Here is a 19,644-nt window from a genome sequence, read left to right as displayed (position 1 = left end):
AAACAATGCCTCAAATCTAATTTTGGGCAGCAGAGCCAATAAAAGGCCAGAGTGACATTTTTCTGGCTAAGAAAAATTAAAAGGTCAGCAGAAGGAATCTATATAGTGATGGTCAGAAGAATATTCCCCCAAATTTTTGAATTTGTAACCTAAGAGCTATTATATAAATCATGGCAATGTTTTCAAGAATCAAATCTTGGAGGCTATCAAGTTTGACCCCTCATTTTATAGATGACTGAAATCAAGAGAAGTTAAATGACTTTACTACAATCATGTAGCTAGTAAGAAAAATGGTGATAATATTTATCATTTACATAATGCTTACTAGGTATTTACAGGGTGAAAAACATTTTAAATATATTATCTCATTTGGTCATCATAACATTTTATAGATGAGAAATCTGAGGTAAGTTGAGACTTCCACTTTGTTGTTCTTCAGTCATTTCAGCCATGTCCAACTCTTTTGTGACCCCACTTGAGGTTTTCTTGGCTAAGATACTGTAGTGGTTTGCCATTTCCTTCTCTAGCTCATTTTACAGATGAGGAAACAGGATTAAATGACTTGCCCAGGGTTACACAGCTAGTAGGCACCTGAGGTCATATTTGAAAGAAGGTCTTCCTGACTTCAGACCTGGAGGGCTATCTTCTCAGTCACCTAGCTGCCCTAGATGTTTCTGACTCCAAGTCCTACCATCCATCCATTCATTCATTCAACCTTGTGGGTTTTCTTCAAGAAAGAAACAGGATTTGCCTATAATATGACAATCTTCATTTTTCCCTAGGTGCCTACAGTTGACCTTCCCTTAGGAAGTGAGCTGGGGAAGAAACTCAGTTGTAGCAGTCTTGCTGGTGCCATGAACCTTAGACAAGTTCTCTGGCTTCCAGGAAGTCTTGGAGAATCAACTACTTTTGCTGGAAACATTGAGTCTGTACTTGCTGAATTCCTGGTCTTCTGGTAAAGAGGAAAAAAAATAGAACCTTAGGAGGCTAGATGAACTTTTTTTTTTTTTTTTTTAGGTTTTTGCAAGGCAATGGGGTTAAGTGGCTTGCCCAAGACCACACAGCTAGGTCATTATTAAATGTCTGAGATGGGGTTTGAACCCAGGTACTACTGACTCCAGGGCTGGGGCTTTATCCACTGCGCCACCTAGCTGCCCCCTAGATTAACTTCTAAAACAACACAGAGGCTGCTATGGAAATACTCTTGGAAGACCAAGCTTCATCTGGAGCAACAGTGGCTAGTCTTGGGTGGTAAACATTGGGTCCTCATCCAACATTCTCAGCAATGTTAAGGAGGTGGCAAATGGCTAAAGTTGTGAGTCAGCACTTTGGAGTTAGTTTTCTCTAATTATGCTCTTTGATTATATTCAGGTCACACACCTCATCTGACAGCTTTTTCACATGCAATAAAACTTTCCATGGAATGATGCATGCCTCAATATTTGGTACTCTTCTTAGGCGAAGGAGTTATGGAAATGGAATATGGAATAACTTTACCAATGAGTGATTCATACAATATAACTGAAAGAATATGGGACTGGGAAACACAAGTTCTAATCACAATTCAATTAATTGGCTGAGTGATCTTGGGCAAATCTCTTTCCCTCTGAGTATTAGTTACATCAATTGTAGCACGAGGAATGTGAACTAGATCATACTATCTCTTCCAGTCTTAATGGTCTAGGAATGAAGTTGGAGAAAATCCATTGCAAATCTATTTATTTACAGAATGTAAAGTGCTTTTCTCTATCGTCTAATTCACCAAATCTAAATCCTTTGCTATGTACCTTCATCCACTGCTTTATAAACTGGTCAAATAACCTTATTTTAGCATTCTAATTATATCCTGCTATGATCCTTCCAACTCCAGGCAACCAACCTTATTATTACTGATCAAGACTTATCCCCACTAGATAAATCTTTTTTTTTTTTGGCTAGACAATAGGCTTAGATGACTTGCCTAAGGTCACACAGATAGCATCAAGTGTCTGGGATCACATTTGAACTCAGGTTCTGCTGACTCGAAAGTCAGTGCTCTATCTATTATACCACCTAGATGCCCCTGAGAAAAATCTCTTGACTGAATCCAATCTTTCTCTGTGGATTCATGTACTTTCCTACAAAACTCAACTTTTCCAGGACCAATATTGCCTTCTTTGGTAAATCTCATAGGGCTGCAAATACTTCCTCATTCCTACACTGCTCCCTACTTGCTTACATATGATTAGTCTCTTTATCATTCTCTGAAATTGAGTCAATGACACCCTATATAAATTGAGGAACACAATACATTATATTTCTCATTTGATATGTTCTGAGTTTAGATTTTTTGTTTTTGATCTAGAATTATTTTTTGTGAGTATCATAAACTTCTTCAGCAGACAGGTAAAATTTATGGGACCCCCTTCTCAGAATAGGTTGTTGCCTACAGTTGAAGAAAAGGCTAAATTAATTCAATTAAGAAGTTAATGAAAAAATATATTTTTCTATCCAAGTTCATGGTTCCCCCTGATATCTATCCATTGATCCTCTATGGGAGTTTCAAAGAACTCACATGAAGAACCCCTGTTTTAGAAGAATCATAAAAATGGTGGGATTATTTTCTTGGCAGATTTATAATGTCTTTGCTTAATAGGCTAATTTTTTCACAACTCCATAGAATGAAACTTTGTTTTTGATTAAGTTAAAGTAAACCTCATTAAAGTCCTATTCAATGCTACTTCCTCATGGTTATCAAAAGCTATTAGAACAAAAAACTCTGCTTGGTTTCACTAAGCTGGAAAAACCTAGTATAGGTTTGATGAAAGATTCTATGTCTACTGTCGAAGAACAAGGTTAGGTGAGTCTCAAGATGTTTTTGGTGATCTACAAAGGCATTAAAAAGGACTGTGATCTACATTGGTTAAAAGAAAGAGACAGAGAATCCTGCAAACACATTTTGGGTTTTTTTTTTATCTATTATGGCCAAGAAATGACAATATCTCCTCTTTTATAGTTTTATAGTCTTGATTGGCCCAGAATTGCAGGCATCATTGGGTTCCATCCAAGCCTCCAGACTTACCTGCTGTGTGCTTGGAACTCTGAAGAAGCTGTAGGTCCCTTTTCATGAGATCAGCTGTTTTTTTGCCAGTCCTCATTTGTACCCATTCAAAATGGAAAACTTCTCAAAGGGTGCTCTTGATGCGGAAACAATTTGACTTTTAAATGAGTGTTAAAATGACTGGCCAGACAAAATTGAATGTGAAAGCTATTTCAGTGATGCCAGAAGAATATACCAAAGGCCCTTCAATTTCTAACTTAAGAGCTAATTTTGTAAAAACTGTTGACCACACAAAGAATCAAAAGTACGCACTATGTGGTTTTCTCATAAAGAAGCTGATTATGAAAAGAAACAGAAAAGTCCCTACCCACCCTGCCTCCCCTTGGTGCTATGAGATGCAAGTCCAATGATTGAAATTGGCTTGTCACTATGGAAAAAATAATCACATATTCTAATATGCCCATTATTAGACTGTGTCTAAATCAAAGTAACTTTATACAATTCTTCAAATAATATTTCATTATCACCTAAAAAGAATTCATAGCTCATCTGTATTTTGCTCATCTCTGAATATGAAAAATCAAAATTTCTAAAAATAGATTTTCATACCTACAGATTTTAATGAATCACTTGAGTTCAGAAGATAGGAGGGAATACTGTGTGTGCTTTCAAAATCATGTTCTAATAAAATAATAAAATATACAGTGAATTAAATAGCTTACATTCACCCCAAAAGCATTCCCTTTGAACCATGAAAACTTGGAACAAAAATAATTTCACAAAATCTCATTTTAATAGTCTTCTTTACAAAGCACAATACTTAACACTCCTAAATACAATCTTATAAAATGAAGCAAAAAAAAAGGTTCCATAGATGACTGATCAGTCCATGCTGAATGCGGAGAAAATTTTGCCAAAGTGACACTTCCAAGTTTTTCCTTACATATCAAGTGAGGTTCATTTTGTAAAGAGTGAACAGCAGGTATTCAGTTATGGGTAGGTGCTATGCAGAATTCCAAATGTATGTGAAGGAACATATAATTCAATGCATCTTTCCTATTCCTTTTTCCCCTCCTTTAACCACTATCTCCTTCCCAATCTCCAATACTCTTTCTATACAACAGACAGCAAAAAGCCTTTATAGAAATTAGCAATTAACTTTTAAAATTCTTTAAAAATCACCCAGAGACCTATGAGAGGGAAGGTTTTGGTCATTCTTCAGAGCTATTTAGATGATTCTGGAGATGGACATACATGACACTATATTGAGGGAAACTTTCATGGGGGTGGAATGCTAGGCATACATTAGAGGAAGCAAAATGTCAATATGGGTGAGCACCAATTAATATTTATTTGAAGGAAGGATGAAGGGAGACACGGAAGAAAAATCAAGAAAGTTCTATTTGTAATGATTTATATGATCAATAATTAAATTATAGGGAAGTTTTGTAAAGTACTATCAATTCTCACTCTTTGTGATTGTGCAAATCTATCAATATTTAGTAGTTTCCATATAAAACTCAGGAAAGAGAGACAAAGCAGCATTTAATTCCAAGGCAATTGAAACACCCCTCCCCAAACACACACATACACACATACATATATGTATATACACATATATGCATGTATATATCTATAGACATAGCTATTTCTTGCAATATAGACCCTTATTTTCAAATATCATTAAGAATGAAGAAACAGAGGCATCTTCTGGGGGCCAAACAGTTCATCCACTATACAGATAAAGCAGACAAGGAAATGTTAGTTTCCTTTCAAAGGAAAAAAAAATTCCATAAAAGCAGGAAAGTTCTAGCAGCTGCTACAAGGTAATTACACATACCCTCCCCCCCACTCCCCCAAATCCATTCAACCTATGCAACAACACAGGATTTACAAGGGTGCAAAGGCAAGAGGCAATACATAAATGCAGTTTAAATGATAACACACAACATAGAATCTTGTGCGTGAAAAAATACAACTTTTTTCCCTTTGTTTTTATTTGCATTTTTCCTTTTATTTATTTTTGCTTTAGCAATGCATATTCTGTTCACTCAAAAGGTGCAAGGAAAGGAGGCAGGAGTTTAACTTGGCTAATGAAAAACAAGCAGAGATGAATTTTCTGGTTTCTTGAACAACCCAAACCCAGGACAGCTTAAAAAGACACAGCTGGTAAGACATAGCACTCTCAACTGCATAGCCACCTCCAGGGACCTTTGGCTATTTTGAGAGGAACTATCTATTAAGAGAAGGGTCTCTTGTGGACTTAAGAAATGAGTTATAATCATGGTAGTTGGATCAAAATATCTCCAACCAAGAGGGTGGTGAAAAGAAGGCACAGATCATTACAAAGACCAGATTATCCTTTTTTTTTAAATACATTATTATACATAAGCTAAAATTTCTCTCCAAGGTGATAGTTTGTTTGGGGGCATAAAATTGCATATGTAAGAGAATCTTAAAGTATAAGACAAAACTTAAAATTAGGTTGTTTTCTATTCAAAGCAAAAAAGAACAGTAAACATTCATTCCTAACTATATGTAGTACAAACATTATAGGAATTTGTGACAAAAGACGATTAAAAAAATCATAAAATTATAAAGCTTGTAAACCAATAATCTGAAATACATTTTATTCGTGGAAAATATCATCAAAATAGTACCACTATGGACTAAACTGCCTGAGTTTTCATTTCACTTGTGGTCTTGAAGTAGAGAAGCTGTTAGCACAATCCCCTCAGTTTTAAGTCACAACCACACCACAGGGGAAGTCCTTCCTCTTGGATGGAATTTTGTGTTGTGCTATTCAAAACATTTTGTGCTAATCCTTCAACCAGGGAAATGTTGAGGCAAACCTTAAATCATTTGGCACAAAGTTATTTTGGCTGGGGCAGAAATCTGAGTCTCAGATTCATGATGAATAAAGTAACATTTCATCTATCAAGGATTCACTTTGATTGAAGAACTTTCTTTATATCATTAACTTCCATCTACAAAAAAAAGAACAAATTAATTGTATGAATTTGAAGTCTCATCTAAAAGCCCTCTTTTTTTTTTTTTGGTATTTTGTAGGTCAATGGGGTTAAGTGACTTTCCCAAGGTCACATAGCTAAGTAATTATTAAGTGTCTGAGGTCATATTTGAACCCAGTCCTCCTAACTCCAGAGCCAGTGCTCTCTATCCACTATGCCACCTAGCCGTCCCTGAAAGAAGCCTTTTAAACTAATAATGACAATATATATACTTACGTAATGCAATTATGAGTATAAATGGTGTGCATTACATAATAATACATATGATGATGATAATAATAATAATAATAAAGTACAGAATATTTATATTATTGGGGCAACAAAGTGGTACAGTTGATTGAGTACATGAAGTCAAAAAGACCTGAGATAAATCCAATCTCAGTTGTCTGACAATTTATTATACCTATTTGCCTTAGTTTCCACATCTGTAAACTAAGATGCAGAAGGAAATGGTAAACCACCCTAGTTTGGAATCACAAAGAGTTGGACACAAGTGAAATAAGTAAACAACAACAACAAATTTATACTATTAAAAAAATAGTATGTATAGAAATACATATAATGATAGTTATAAGACAACAATAAAGTTTGAAAAGCATTTTACAAACATGATCTCATTAGATCCTCACAATGACCCTAGAGCATAGGTGCTATTATTATCCTCATTTGACAGATGAAGGAACTGAGGCTGATAGAGGTGAAATGACTTGACAAGAGTCACACAACTACTGTGTCTGAAGTTAAATTTGAATTCAAGACTTCTTGACCTCAGGTCCGGCATCCTATCTATTTGCACCACCTAACTGACTTGATTCTCCCTTGCAAGAACTCTGGGATTATCACCATTTTATAGATGAGAAAATTGAGGAAGACAGAGGTTAAGTGGCTTGCCCAGAGTCACCAGGCTTGTAAATATGTAAGGCCAAATTTGAACTCAGGTCTTCCCAATTCCAGGTCTGACTTTCAATCTCCTAGGCTACCTTGCTGCCTCTATCTTCTGATTCTCTCTTACTACTAGTAGTACCTTCCCTCCTTTGATTATCCCTTGTGTGTTATTTGTACATAGTTGTTTGTATATTGTCTCTCCTATAAGGAAACCCTTTTTCCTCCTTCACAGTATTCACTGGAACTGTCACACAGCCATCACTTAAAAAATGCTTCCTGACTGGACTTGAGCTGGGAAGTATATAGCTGGTTTATGACCTATGGTCAAAAAAAAATTTAAAGATAACTCTTATTAGTCTGTGAGTAAAATGAAATCTGAAAGTCTAAAAAAGCTAATAAAAACAATTCAGATTTAGATTTTTTTAAACGTTAAAATGGTTTAATCCAAATGAAAATTCTTAGGAAATCAGACTTCATGATAGGAGTGGAAAAGGACAAAGGTGAGATTCATTTAGATTTTAAGGCTTACAAAGCATTTCCTCACGATGGCTTATTTTATAAATTAAGAAACTCAAACACAGACAAACTTGGCTTAAACTATTCCTCTACTGAAAGAGTCAGAATTCTATTTCATATCCCCTCAGTCTAAGGCTTTCCTTTCACATGTATATATGTGTGTTCAAACATGTGAACAATGTTTATTTCTTTGTATCATCAGTTTCTAACTGCATATATGTCCTTCACATGTTGACTTGTATAGAAAATGAGCGAATGGTATAATTTCTATTTTGATTTCATTCAAAAATTATTATATATAAAAGGTCATAACTATCAGGTTTTTAGAAGCAATATGAGACTCTACAACATAGTGAATTTGCCCAGGTCAACACGTGCAAGCCCTTAAGGGTGATCTTCTGGTTCAACTCTCTCACAATGCTGTGTACATAGAATGGATTATTATTATTGTCTATTGTTTCAGTTGTATCTGACTCTTCATGATCCCACTTGAGAGTTTCATGGCAAAGATATTGGCATGGTTTTATCAGTTTATTTTTCATATGAGGAAACTGAGGCAAATGAAGTTGAATAAAACTTGCTCAAGGTCACTCAGCTAGAAAGTGTCTAAGACCAGATTTGAAACCAGGAGGATGAGTCTTCCTGACTCTAGGCCTGGCATTCTGCACCCTGGGGTGCCACCCAGGGATCCATGGAGGATGTTCTGCAACCCAAAACCCTGGACTCAGAAGTGACTGTTGTTGGCTCCAAGGAGTGCCAGCTCCCAAGATGTATTGGCTATTAGTTTCCTCTTCATTTTTAAATTATTCTTGTTTCTGGAAACTACCAGAAACCCTTCTTAAATCAAAATTAATGAAGATTTCCACCTTTCTCTTAGAATTCCTCATGTTTTCTAAGCTTATTTTTTTTTATAATTCTAGAGTTTACCGCGAGAGGGCAGTATAAATACTCATTTCTGGAGGGGTCATAAAAAGCCTGGCCTGAAAAAAAGGAAAAAGAACATTAAACTTGGATGGACATATCCTTGGGGTTCCAAATACCACTGTAAAAGAAACCATCTGGCTATAATAGGAATTTCCCAATGTAATACTTTCCTGCACTGTCTATAAGAACATCCCTTGAAACTGAAAAAAAAAATTTTTTTTAAGACTTAATTAGTCTTACTATCTTACCCCAGACTGGAAGTTCCATGGGCACTCTTAGGCCCAATCCTACTACTGATTGGCACAGGAACTTTGACCCACTTCATTTCCAACCTGGGTTAGCTAGCCTCTCCTTAGAGAGCCTGAGGATTAGATCAGACATATACGCGACTATAACCCACTGAAGCTGGAAATCCACCAGTCAGGGATTAGAGACTTACACCACCATGCCCCACAACCAGGGAGCACACTTGCAGAACAGGAATCTTAAAAGGTCACTAGAATAAATTATAAATGAGGCAACAGAGTTTTGGAGGATTTTTTCATTGCTTCTTCTGAATTGGCTTCTTCCTAGGTTTATAAATTTCCAAAGAAGAGAAATACATAATACTACCTTAATATTTAAAAATTAACTGGCATCAGTCAAAGAAGACATTTTCTAGTTTAGAGAGAAAGAACAATATCTTCTCAAATAAAAATTCTGGGACTGTTATTTGTCCAAATGCAAAGAACTTTTCTGAAATGGACCTGAGAAATCACCTCATTTTATAGATGAAGAAAACCAGCCTGGAAGAGGTTAAGTAATTTGCTTAAGATCACACAGCAGAAGTTGCAACTGAAACCTGGGTTATCTGGCTCCCATTTCCCTCTACTTCCCCAAAGATGTCCCTCAAATCCACCCACAGAATGTTCTTCCACACACCTGTAATCGAAGACGAATCTTCTTTTCTTCATCCAATTCAGACAATAATTGTTTAATTTCTCTTCTGAAAATGGAAAAGAAATTGATTTTTTAAAAAAGAATCTGGATTATTTAAATTGAAATATTTCTTTTTGCACTAGAATGTTTTAAATTTTCCCTAAGTTGTAATATTTTATAAAGAAATAATATATTATTTTATTTAGTTAAGTTTAAATGACATAATCTAGAGTGACTTCCTTTATAATCTTTCAATGTACCTTTGATAACAACTTAATTATCAAATTGCTGTTTAAACATCAATTAAAATAGCAAATTTATGTGGAAGGATAAAAGTTATTTCTCAGCTATAGCTTTTCCTCTCACAGATTTTTAATTTAAAAAGTTTTATTGGGGGTATTTCATTGAACATCACATAGTCCCTTATCAAGTATGTAAAAAAAACAGGTATTTGTTTGAGTAAGTGTATTATTAGAATAAGTCATTCTCTAATTTGATAAGGGGTCAAAGGACACAAATAGGCAAACTTTAGAAAAATAAATCCAACTATCCAGCAAAAAGCAAATATTCCATAGCTTTCATAATCACAAATATTAATTAAAATAAACCGGGGTTTCTACCCCCTTCAACTTGCTAAAGATAACAAAAAGATGGCAAAATTCAATCAATGCTGGCAAAAATATAGTAAAATCAGACACCCTATTATACCACTGATACTTTCCAATCTTTTAAAAGAGCAATATGGAATTAATCAATGAGATGCAAAAATGTAGATGCTCTTTCACTCATTATCAAAGTTTTCACCATGAGGAGTATACCACTGTCATTAAAATGGGGAGGGGAAATCCCTATTTATAATACAAATATTCCTAGTGTTGAGAAGAGCAGAAAATCATGACTCCAAAAACTGGGAAATGATGTAACAGATTATGACATATAAATTAATAAACTATTACTGGATCATAAGAAAAAATGAGCATCAATAAGTCAGAGAAAGAAAGAGCTATTTGACAAGAATTGTCAGCAAAATTTGAAAATAGTATAGGAGAAACTAGGCATAGACCTACATCTCACACTCTATCCCCAAATAAGGTCAAAATGGATTTAGACATAAAAGACAACATTATAGTCCAAGAAATACTCTGTCAGATCTATGAAAAGGGGAGAAATTTATGACTAAACAATAGAGTACATTATAAATTGCAAAATGGATGATTTTGACAATATTAAATTTAAAAGTTTTTACACTAAAAAAACCAATGTTGTCAATAATAGAAGGAATCCAGAAAACTGGGAAACAATTTTCACAGCTAGTGGTAATGATAAATGTCTAACTTCTAAAAATATATAGAAACTGAATCAAATTTATAAGTTTACAAGTCATTCCTCAATTGATAAATGGTCCAAGGATATGAATGGGCAGTTTTCATATGAAGAAATTAAAGCTATACATAATCATATGAAAAAATGCTTCAAATCATAACTGAATGGAGAAATGCAAATTAAAACAACTATGAGGTATCACCTCAGACCTATCAGATTGGTTAAGATGACAAAAAGGTAAGATGATCAATGTTGGAGAGGTTGCGTGAAAATTGGGATATTGATGCATTGCTAGTGGAATTGTGAACAGATCCAACCTTTTTGGAGAGCAATATTGAACTATGCCCAAAGAGCAATAAAACTGATCACACTTTTTGATCCAGCAATACTAATACTAGGCCTATATCCAGAAGAAATCATAAAAAAATAGGAAAAATCCCACATGTTCCAAAATATTCATAGCAGCTTTTTTTTGTAGTGGTAAAGACTGGAAATTGAGGGGATGTCTTCAATTGAGGAAATGGCTAAACAAGTTATGGTATGTGAATATTATGGAATATTATTGTTCTATAAGAAGCCATAAATGGTTGGACTCTAAAGAAGCATGAAATGATTTATGGGATCTGATGCTGAGTGAAGGGAGCAGAACCAAGAGAACAATGTACACATTAACAACAACATTATGAGATGAACAACCTTGAGAAGCAGCTCCTCTCAGCAGTTCAGAGAGCTAGGACAACCTTGCAAGACCTGTTTTGGACAATGCTATCCACATCCAGAAGAACAAAAATAAAACAAAAAATCTACAGAATCTGAATATACATTCACTTTTTAAAATTTTTTCTTATGCTTTTCCTTTCTATTTCAATATGGTTTTCTTTCTTTTCTCTTAGTCCTAATTCTTCATACAGAAAATGACTAATCTGTAAACAAGTTAAACACAAATGTGCATGTACAATGTTCACCAGACTGTTCATCACTGAGGGAATGGGGCTGGGAAGGGAGGATGGAAGGAAATTATGTAACTTATAAATACGCATATGCATGTGGACGAATGTTGAAAAACTTTCTAACATGTAATTGGAAAAATAAAATATCAAATGGGAAAAAATAAAAATAAGAAAAGAGAAAGAAAAGAAAGAAAGAAAGAAAGAAAGAAAGAAAGAAAGAAAGAAAGAAAGAAAGAAAGAAAGAGAAAAGGAAAGAAGTCAGAGAAAGACAAGTGATGCAGAAACAAAAGAGATCAGAAACAAAATAATTTACATCTAACACAAATCTTATGGACATGAAGACGAGAACCAGGAAGTTAAAGAAAACAGTACCAGCAGATTCACAATACACATACCATCAAGGAGGGTTATCATAGGTATTCCTTTGGTAAGGTCAATATACACATCTTTAGGGTGGCTAGGTGGCACAGTGGATAAAGCACCGGCCCTGGATTCAGGCGTACCTGGGTTCAAATCCAGTCTCAGACACTTAATAATTACCTAGCTGTGTGGCCTTGGGCAAGCCACTTAACCCCATTTGCCTTGCAAAAACCTAAAAAAAATATACACATCTTTGGGGATAAGTTTAACAATCAATACATAACAGGACTCAGGCATGTGTGCAATTATTTTTTGCGTGTACATGTTTTCCTCTTACATGATGGATTTTCTTATATCCTTTTTTAATTGCCTTTGTTTATATTATAATATTTGTCAACTGAAGCCAAATCAAATTTATATTAAAAAAATCCAAGTTGATAAAAATAGTAACAGATTTTGTGAAGACACAAAACCATTTCATAAAACTACAGACCTAATCAAATGGCATAATCACAGATAGCTATGAAGGATTGTTGTTGTTGTTGAGTCCTTTCAGCCATGTTTAACTCCTGGTGACCTCATTTGGGTTTTCTTGGCAAAGAGACTGAAGTGTCCATTTCCTCCTCCAGCTCATTTTAAGATGAAGAAACTGAAGCAGATAGAGTCAAGTGACTTGCCCAGGGTCAAACAGCTAGCAAATGTCTGAGGCTGGAATTGAATTCATGAGAATGATTCCAAGCTCAGGGCTCTACCAACTGTTTCACCTAGCTGCCCAGTTTATAGGGATATTTTTTTAGCTTTAATAGCTAAAATGCCCCCTCTGGACATTAGTCTTATTTCAGATATACTTGATAAATTGGCCTAATCATGGAATCAAGAATTATTGATTCTAGGATTCCTAAGAAAAAGATTCTTTTAGAGTACACTTGAACATAGCTCTACACTTGCTTATAGACTCTAAGCTACTTGAGGGGAGGGATTGTCTTTTGCTTCTTTTGTATCCCCCAGAACAGTATTTGGCATGGGAGGGGCTTAAAATGTTTATTGATTAATATGAAGTATAACAACTTTTCTGATGCTGCTCAACAAATTAGTTGATTTTGGATTTAATCATCTATATATAGTTTAGGAATTCACTCACTCCTACCTCATGGAACTCCTAGTTTCCTTCATGATTCAATTCAGGGATTACTTTTTGTACATTTTATTTCCTGATTCCCCAGTTGTCCTCTCATTTTTTCAAATAATTTAGTATTTTCTTATTCCTATATATGTTATGATCCCGCAATAGAACATAAGCCCCCTGAGGGTAGGTATTGTTGTTCTTTTCATTCTCATATTTGTATCTCTAATATTTTATATTGCTTTGCACATAAAGTAGTGGTATTTAAAAATACAGTACTTGTGGAATTGATTGGAATGAATATATGCATTAAGTGTTTACTGGGCACCCCATATTACATTAGATAATAGAGAATACAAAAAAGATAAGTGAAGTAATTATTTTCAATAAGAGTTTGGAAAGATGAGAAATATAGGAAATACTCAACCATAAGCATAAAATAGGACTATGGCATAAAAAAGTCAAGAATGGAATATTAGTGGGGTATTTAAAAATTTTCTTAATGCTTCTTAGAAGAGATGCCTATTGATCCAAGTCTTGATGGAAGCACTCTAGACAGAAAAAATGACATGAGGATCAATATATTAGGGGATAGAAAAGAATATGATCTGACTGGAGTATAAGAATTTTAACAAGGAAACTAAGACATGAGATTGATGATGAACTCAAGATGACAAGGAGGAATTTGGATAGAAGAGAGTGAGTTCCTGAGTATATAGGTAAAAATGGCACCTGAGGAAGGTTCAGAAACAGTACATGGGATTCATTATAGAAGAGAAGATACAGTAGGCAGGGAAATCTTGCTATTGGTTCCTACTATGTATATCTTGTTTTTCCAGTTAGATTCATTGAGGGAGGGGATGATGTCTCAATGTTTCCTAATTATCTGTTACAGTACCAACATAAAAATAATTCAATGCAGAATATATATACTCAATAAAAGCTTTCAAAGGACTTGAAAATTGGTTTTAAGATATTTAAGTAATGTCTCCCCCAGTAATGCTACCTCAATTTCTGTCCCAGAGGATAGGAGGAATGGTCTAGAGCTTGTCTCAGCCGTAGAAATATCACCTTACTGTTATTTTGTCTTTTGCTCCTCTAACTTTTCATGGTCTATAGTTCCCACAGACTGGGAGGATAGGTGGGGCTTCAAATATCACACTATAGTCAAGTACAAAATGGAGTGAATGCTGGTGATATCTTGTCATCAAACTCTGTGATGGGTCTGTCTGGTCATTTGAAAGTTCTGGGTTCACTCTGAATTTGAATCAAAGAGAATTCAGTAACCCTTTTGGGGGATCATTGCCTCCCTCCCCCACTTCTCAATCTGAGTGTAGGTGGAAATCTTTGGTAGAGACACTAAAACTGATGGAAACTTTCTGAGGACTCTTTGGGCTAAGACTTGGCCTTCCAATGGGATCTATATGATAGTGGTCACAAGGGCTCATTCAAGCCTGGAATGCCTCCTTCCACCACCATTCAGAGGGAGCCAGGTAGGTCCTGAAAATGTTTCAGAGTTTGGGAATACACCAGACTGCCCGTCAGCTTGACCTCTGGACCTTATCAGAGTTCTGGCTGATTTGTAGCCTAAGGCTTTACTTTCTAGGGAGGGAAACAAAAAAAACAAGATTAAAAACAAACCTCTGAAAAGAAGAATAAGGTAACCCCTAGAACACTCACTTTTGCTGGTCCTTCATCGTTTCAATGATGGTCCTCAACTCTTTCACTTGTGTCCTAAGTTCTTCTACTGCTGACTGACCATAGTTCAACTGCTCAGTCTTTGGCTTTCCTTCGATGCTGAACAGAGAAGGGGAGTTTGACCTGTGACTTGTTGTTCCCAAAGATGATGAGTGAAGGGAAGATGAGGAGGAGGAAGAGAGGGGTGTCTGTGTGCTGCTCCCAACAGCAGCCATACCCCCGGGCTTTGGAGGCAAGGAGGCTTTATTGTCGGATACCTACAGAAACCATGAAAACAAAAACCAAGTGATGAGACTTTACCCTGATCTGGTCAACTAATAAACAGTCATAACTGCCCTTTTCCCTTGCATTGTCCTTTAATCAACCCCCATGGCCTTTCAGAGGCACATTGTAAAGGCATCCCATATTTATACAATAAAGAAACTGGAAAGTTCAGTCTGCCACTAGATGTCACCAAAAGTGCACTTGAAAATCAGAGAAGCAGCCCTTCAGTCAGGCTTACCAAATTGAAATCAATATTAGATTCATTATTTAAAGGAACCTTGAAATAATATTCTTAATACAGTATAAGCTTCCTCATCTGTTTGACATGCAAAATTGAGAAGCATTACAAATTTTTCAGATGTAGCTGGCAATCTGCAGTACCTTACCATAATATTTCATCTTTTGCTTTGGGGCATCTTCCCTGGCTGCCCCCCCCCCCCGCCCCCCACCCAGGCCCTGGAAGGTTATCTCTCCTTCTCTTCCTCCAGTCTTCCTTCAAGTCTCATCTAAAGTCTTCTCTTCTACTCCTGATCCCTGCCCACCCACATTAGCTCCAGCCTAACCTAACTATATCTGTACAGAGTTCTTTTCTGTCATTAGCATGTAAGTTCCTCAAAAGCAAGGTGCTTCTTGACCTTTCTTTGTATCCCCACTACTTTGCACAGGGTCTGGCTCACATAGTAACTGCTTAGAAAATGCTAACTGACCACCTATTATTTTCTTTTCTTTTTTTGGGGGGGGGTTTGCAAGGCAATGGGGTTAAGTGGCTTGCCCAAGGCCACACAGCTAGGCAATTATTAAGTGTCTGAGACCGAATTTGAACCCAGGTACTCCTGACTCCAAGGCTGGTGCTTTATCCACTACGCCAACTAGCTGCTCCCACCTATTATTTTCAATAAAATATATATTAGATTAAAAGATGCATATGCCCAAATCCTGAAAAATGTAAAAAAAAAAAGGAAAATCGCTTAGAAACATGCATTTCCTTTATATCCCTCTCAAATCTCTCTCTCTCTCTCTCTCTCTCTCTCTCTATATATATATATATATATATATATATATATATATATAGCCTTTGTGAGACTGGGCAATATATATATATATATATATATATATATATATATATATATGTATATACACACACATATATATACTCATAATTACATTTCTATTCCATGAAGGAGATAGCAACTGTTAGGTCCTGATTCTATTTTACTAAGGAAACATTTTTAAAAATATTTTGTTTTCCAATTATATACAATAGTAGTTTCTACCCATCATTTTTTGTAAGATTTTGAACTTTACACATTTTCCCCACCCACCCATAGAAGGTAGTCTGATAATCTTGATATTGTTTCTATGCTATACTTTGATCAAAACTGAATGTATTTAGAGACAAATCATATCCTTGAGGAAAAAATAAAATATTTGAGATAGCAAAATTATGTAGTACTTAAGACAATTTTTTTTAAATTGAAGGTAATAGACTTCAGTCTTTGTTTAAACTCCACAGTTCTTTCTCTAGATACCAATGGTATTTTCCATCCCAGATACCCTAAAATTGTCCCTGACTATTGCCCTGATGGAATGAGCAAGTCCATCAAGGTTGATCATCATCCCCATGTTGCAGTTATGGTGTACAATGTTCTTCTGGTTCTGCTCATCTCACTCAGCATCAGTTCATGCAAGTCTTTCCAGGCTTCTCTGAAATCCCATCCCTCTTGATTTCTAATAGAACAATAGTATTCCATGACATGCATATACCACAATTTGTTCAGCGATTCCCCAATTAATGGATATTCACTCAATTTTCAATTCTTTGCCACCACAAAAAGAGCTGCTATGAATATTTTTTTTTTTTGCAAATGTGATGTTTATACCCTTTTTCACAATCTCTTCAGGGTAGAAACCCAGTAGTATTGCTGGTTCAAAGGGTATGCACATTTTTGTTGCCCTTTGGGCATAATTCTAAATTGTTCTCCAGAAAAGTTGGATGAGTTCACAGCTCCACCAACAGTGCATTAGTGTCCCATGTTTCCCACATTCCTTCCAACATTGATCATTGTCCTTTCTGGTCATATTGGGCAAACTGAGAGGTGTGAGGTAGTATTCTCAGAGATGCTTTAATTTGCGTTTCTCAAATCAGTAATGAATTGGAGCAATTTTTCATATGACTATGTAAATTTTCATCTATAAATTGCTTTGACCATTTGTCAATTGGGGAATGGATTTTTTTTTATAAATTTGACTCAGTTCTCTATATATTTTAGAAATGAATTCTTTGTCAGAAATATTAGTTGTTAAAATTGTTACTAAGGAAACATTTTGTTTTTATATTGGTTTGTAATCCCAGAAATGCCAGAAAGGTTAGAACATAGGTAACCAGTCTTTTAGTTCTTCTGAACCACATTGCCCAACAAAGACTTGTTAAGGGCTGTATAAAGAACTTAATATTTATTTATGACTACAATGCAATCCACATTACCAATGAGCATAATAATAAAATGAAATGATGCCACATGAATGGGTTTTGAAGATCATATGTACATTAAACTAATTAATTAATTAATTAAATACAACTGGGTTAGAAGATAACTCTAGATGCTCTCTGATCATTTGGTCAGTCAATAAGCATTTATTACATATCTATTATATACTAGGAACTCTGTAAAGGTCTGAGGATTCAAAGAAAGGCAAAAGATAGACATCGTTCTTGAGTAGCTTAATATGGAGCAGTATAATGAGAGAAAATGCAACAAGTTTAATATGGAGAAATATAATGAGGGAAAATAATATGCAATAACAATATGGAGGAGTATAAGGAGGGAAACAATATTTAATAAGCTATGTACAAACGAATTCTTTACAGGATAAATAGGAAATAATCAATAGAGAGAAGGCACAACAATTAAAGGAGACCAAGAGAGACTTCCTTTAGTTAGGAAGCCAAGGAAGCCTGGAGGCAGAGATGAGGAGAGTGGGCATTGCAGGTATGAGAAATAGCCATTCAGATACCTAGAGACAAGATAGGGAATGTCATGTTATAGAGCATGTTGTCTGTGGAGCAGCCAGGAGGCTGGTGTCACTGGTGGTGGGAGGGGATGGACACGGTTAGGTCATATTAGTCATACACATGCCCTACTGGTCATTCACAGTGGCTACTTCTCATTTCCCTTATTTCTTATAGATCAATTGTTTTAAATAGCTCAGACCATCTTAGAAATGGGTATGTTAAATAAAAAAAGGTTTAAAATTCATCTAAAACTTAAAGCACTTAAAATTCATTGAGTCCAATGTCATTCTTTCCTATCATAGGAATATTAGTTCCATTTTCCCCCCAGAACTTTGATTGTATTGATCAGAATATGGAATTAGTTGCCTATAAGGAAACTCCCCCACCAATGCTGATGAACAAATTCTCTGAAATCTGTAGCCATAATTACCTGAGGGAACTGAGTGGTTAAACTAATTTCCAATGGTCACACAGCTAGTAAGTAGGAAAGACAAGACCTGAATCAAAGTATTCATGACTGAGGCCATTACTAGTCCAAGCTACCTCCCACAAGGGCTCCTTATACTAATTTAAAGGAAGACCTTTCCAAAAATATCTCATGATATGATAAATATTTGTGCATGGGAGATTGTTTGGCTTACTGGGAACAAAGCAAAAGGAAGACCACAGCATTTTATGAATTTCTGTTAGGAGCTGTTAGGTTGTAGTTTTTGAGTCTAGTAAGGGGGTACAGGAGGAAATTGTGTGGGGGGAAAAAGTGATTGAACTTTGAAAACTCAGGAATTCTTAATAATTGCCATCTTCTTATTATGAATAAAGCTCCCAGGGGGTCAATCACATTCCACTGAGATGTTTTCTGAATTGATGTTTCAACCAGTTGATTCTGTCTGAGCATCCCCTAAATGCCTGTTTCCTGTTCATCCCAAGTCCTTGTACACAAGGGAAAATGGGGACATGAGGGCATCTCACAAGTGCTTGTACATCTACCTGTGATATGGTAACAGTCTTTGCCGTCTTCTTGGATACGTCTATTCCTCTGTGTGCAAGGGAAGTGTGCTCCTCTTTGTCTTCTTCTGGGCTTGGAGAGTCAAAGAAATCAGGACTTGATAGAGAAGACTAGGGAAGGGCACAAAGAAAGTGAAGAAACTTGTTAATGCATGCATACAGAAAGGTGTTTCATTTGATGCTTGCCATAGCCTTTGTGAGACTGGGCAAACAGGATTATCCTCATTTATTAGATGAGCAAAGCAAAGCTTCGGTCACAAAGCAAAACCAAGACAATAAGCCAAGGTCTTCTATTCCAGGACTTCCCAAAATGTCTTGCCTAAATTAGCTAAAGGATGCTGCTTTGTGAATTATTCTAATTCTACTGTAATTTCTGATGCTTTGCTTTAAAATTTATCCAGTTTCTCTATATTCTTAAGGTTGTCAAATACCCCAAAGAGAACTATATCTTGGACATGTCACCTGAGGTAGGTACTATCTTCTTGCTCTCTTCAACAGCATCCGATATCTGAGGACCACAGATTTAGAACCAGAAGCAGTTGGAACTCTGAAGCCATCTATCCCAGCCCCCTCATAAAAGTGGGGAAACCAAGACC

General features: G+C 35.7%; 1 protein-coding gene across 9 annotated transcripts in view; it reads right to left on the bottom strand.

Annotated features, from left to right (window-relative positions):
• Positions 1-3,812: 3,812 nt before the first annotated feature.
• Positions 3,813-19,644, bottom strand: part of SH3KBP1 (SH3 domain containing kinase binding protein 1) — a 451,877-nt gene continuing 436,045 nt past the window's right edge. For 3 of the 9 annotated variants that reach the window (XM_074214287.1, XM_074214290.1, XM_074214291.1), the window contains 4 exons: positions 19,031-19,159; positions 14,749-15,023; positions 9,316-9,379; positions 3,813-6,027 (listed from right to left, as the gene is read on the bottom strand). In XM_074214287.1, coding sequence (XP_074070388.1) covers positions 5,986-6,027; positions 9,316-9,379; positions 14,749-15,023; positions 19,031-19,159 — 510 coding nt within the window. In that variant the 3' untranslated portion in view covers positions 3,813-5,985. The remainder of the gene's footprint in view (positions 6,028-9,315; positions 9,380-14,748; positions 15,024-19,030; positions 19,160-19,644) is intronic. The other 6 variants (XM_074214294.1, XM_074214293.1, XM_074214295.1 and 3 more) reach the window with 4 other exon arrangements.

Source organism: Macrotis lagotis, chromosome 1 (genome assembly GCF_037893015.1).
Source record: "Macrotis lagotis isolate mMagLag1 chromosome 1, bilby.v1.9.chrom.fasta, whole genome shotgun sequence".
Taxonomy (NCBI): domain Eukaryota; kingdom Metazoa; phylum Chordata; class Mammalia; order Peramelemorphia; family Peramelidae; genus Macrotis; species Macrotis lagotis.
The sequence above is the reverse complement of the archived record's forward strand: the minus strand, read 5'-3'. Positions and strand labels throughout refer to the sequence as shown.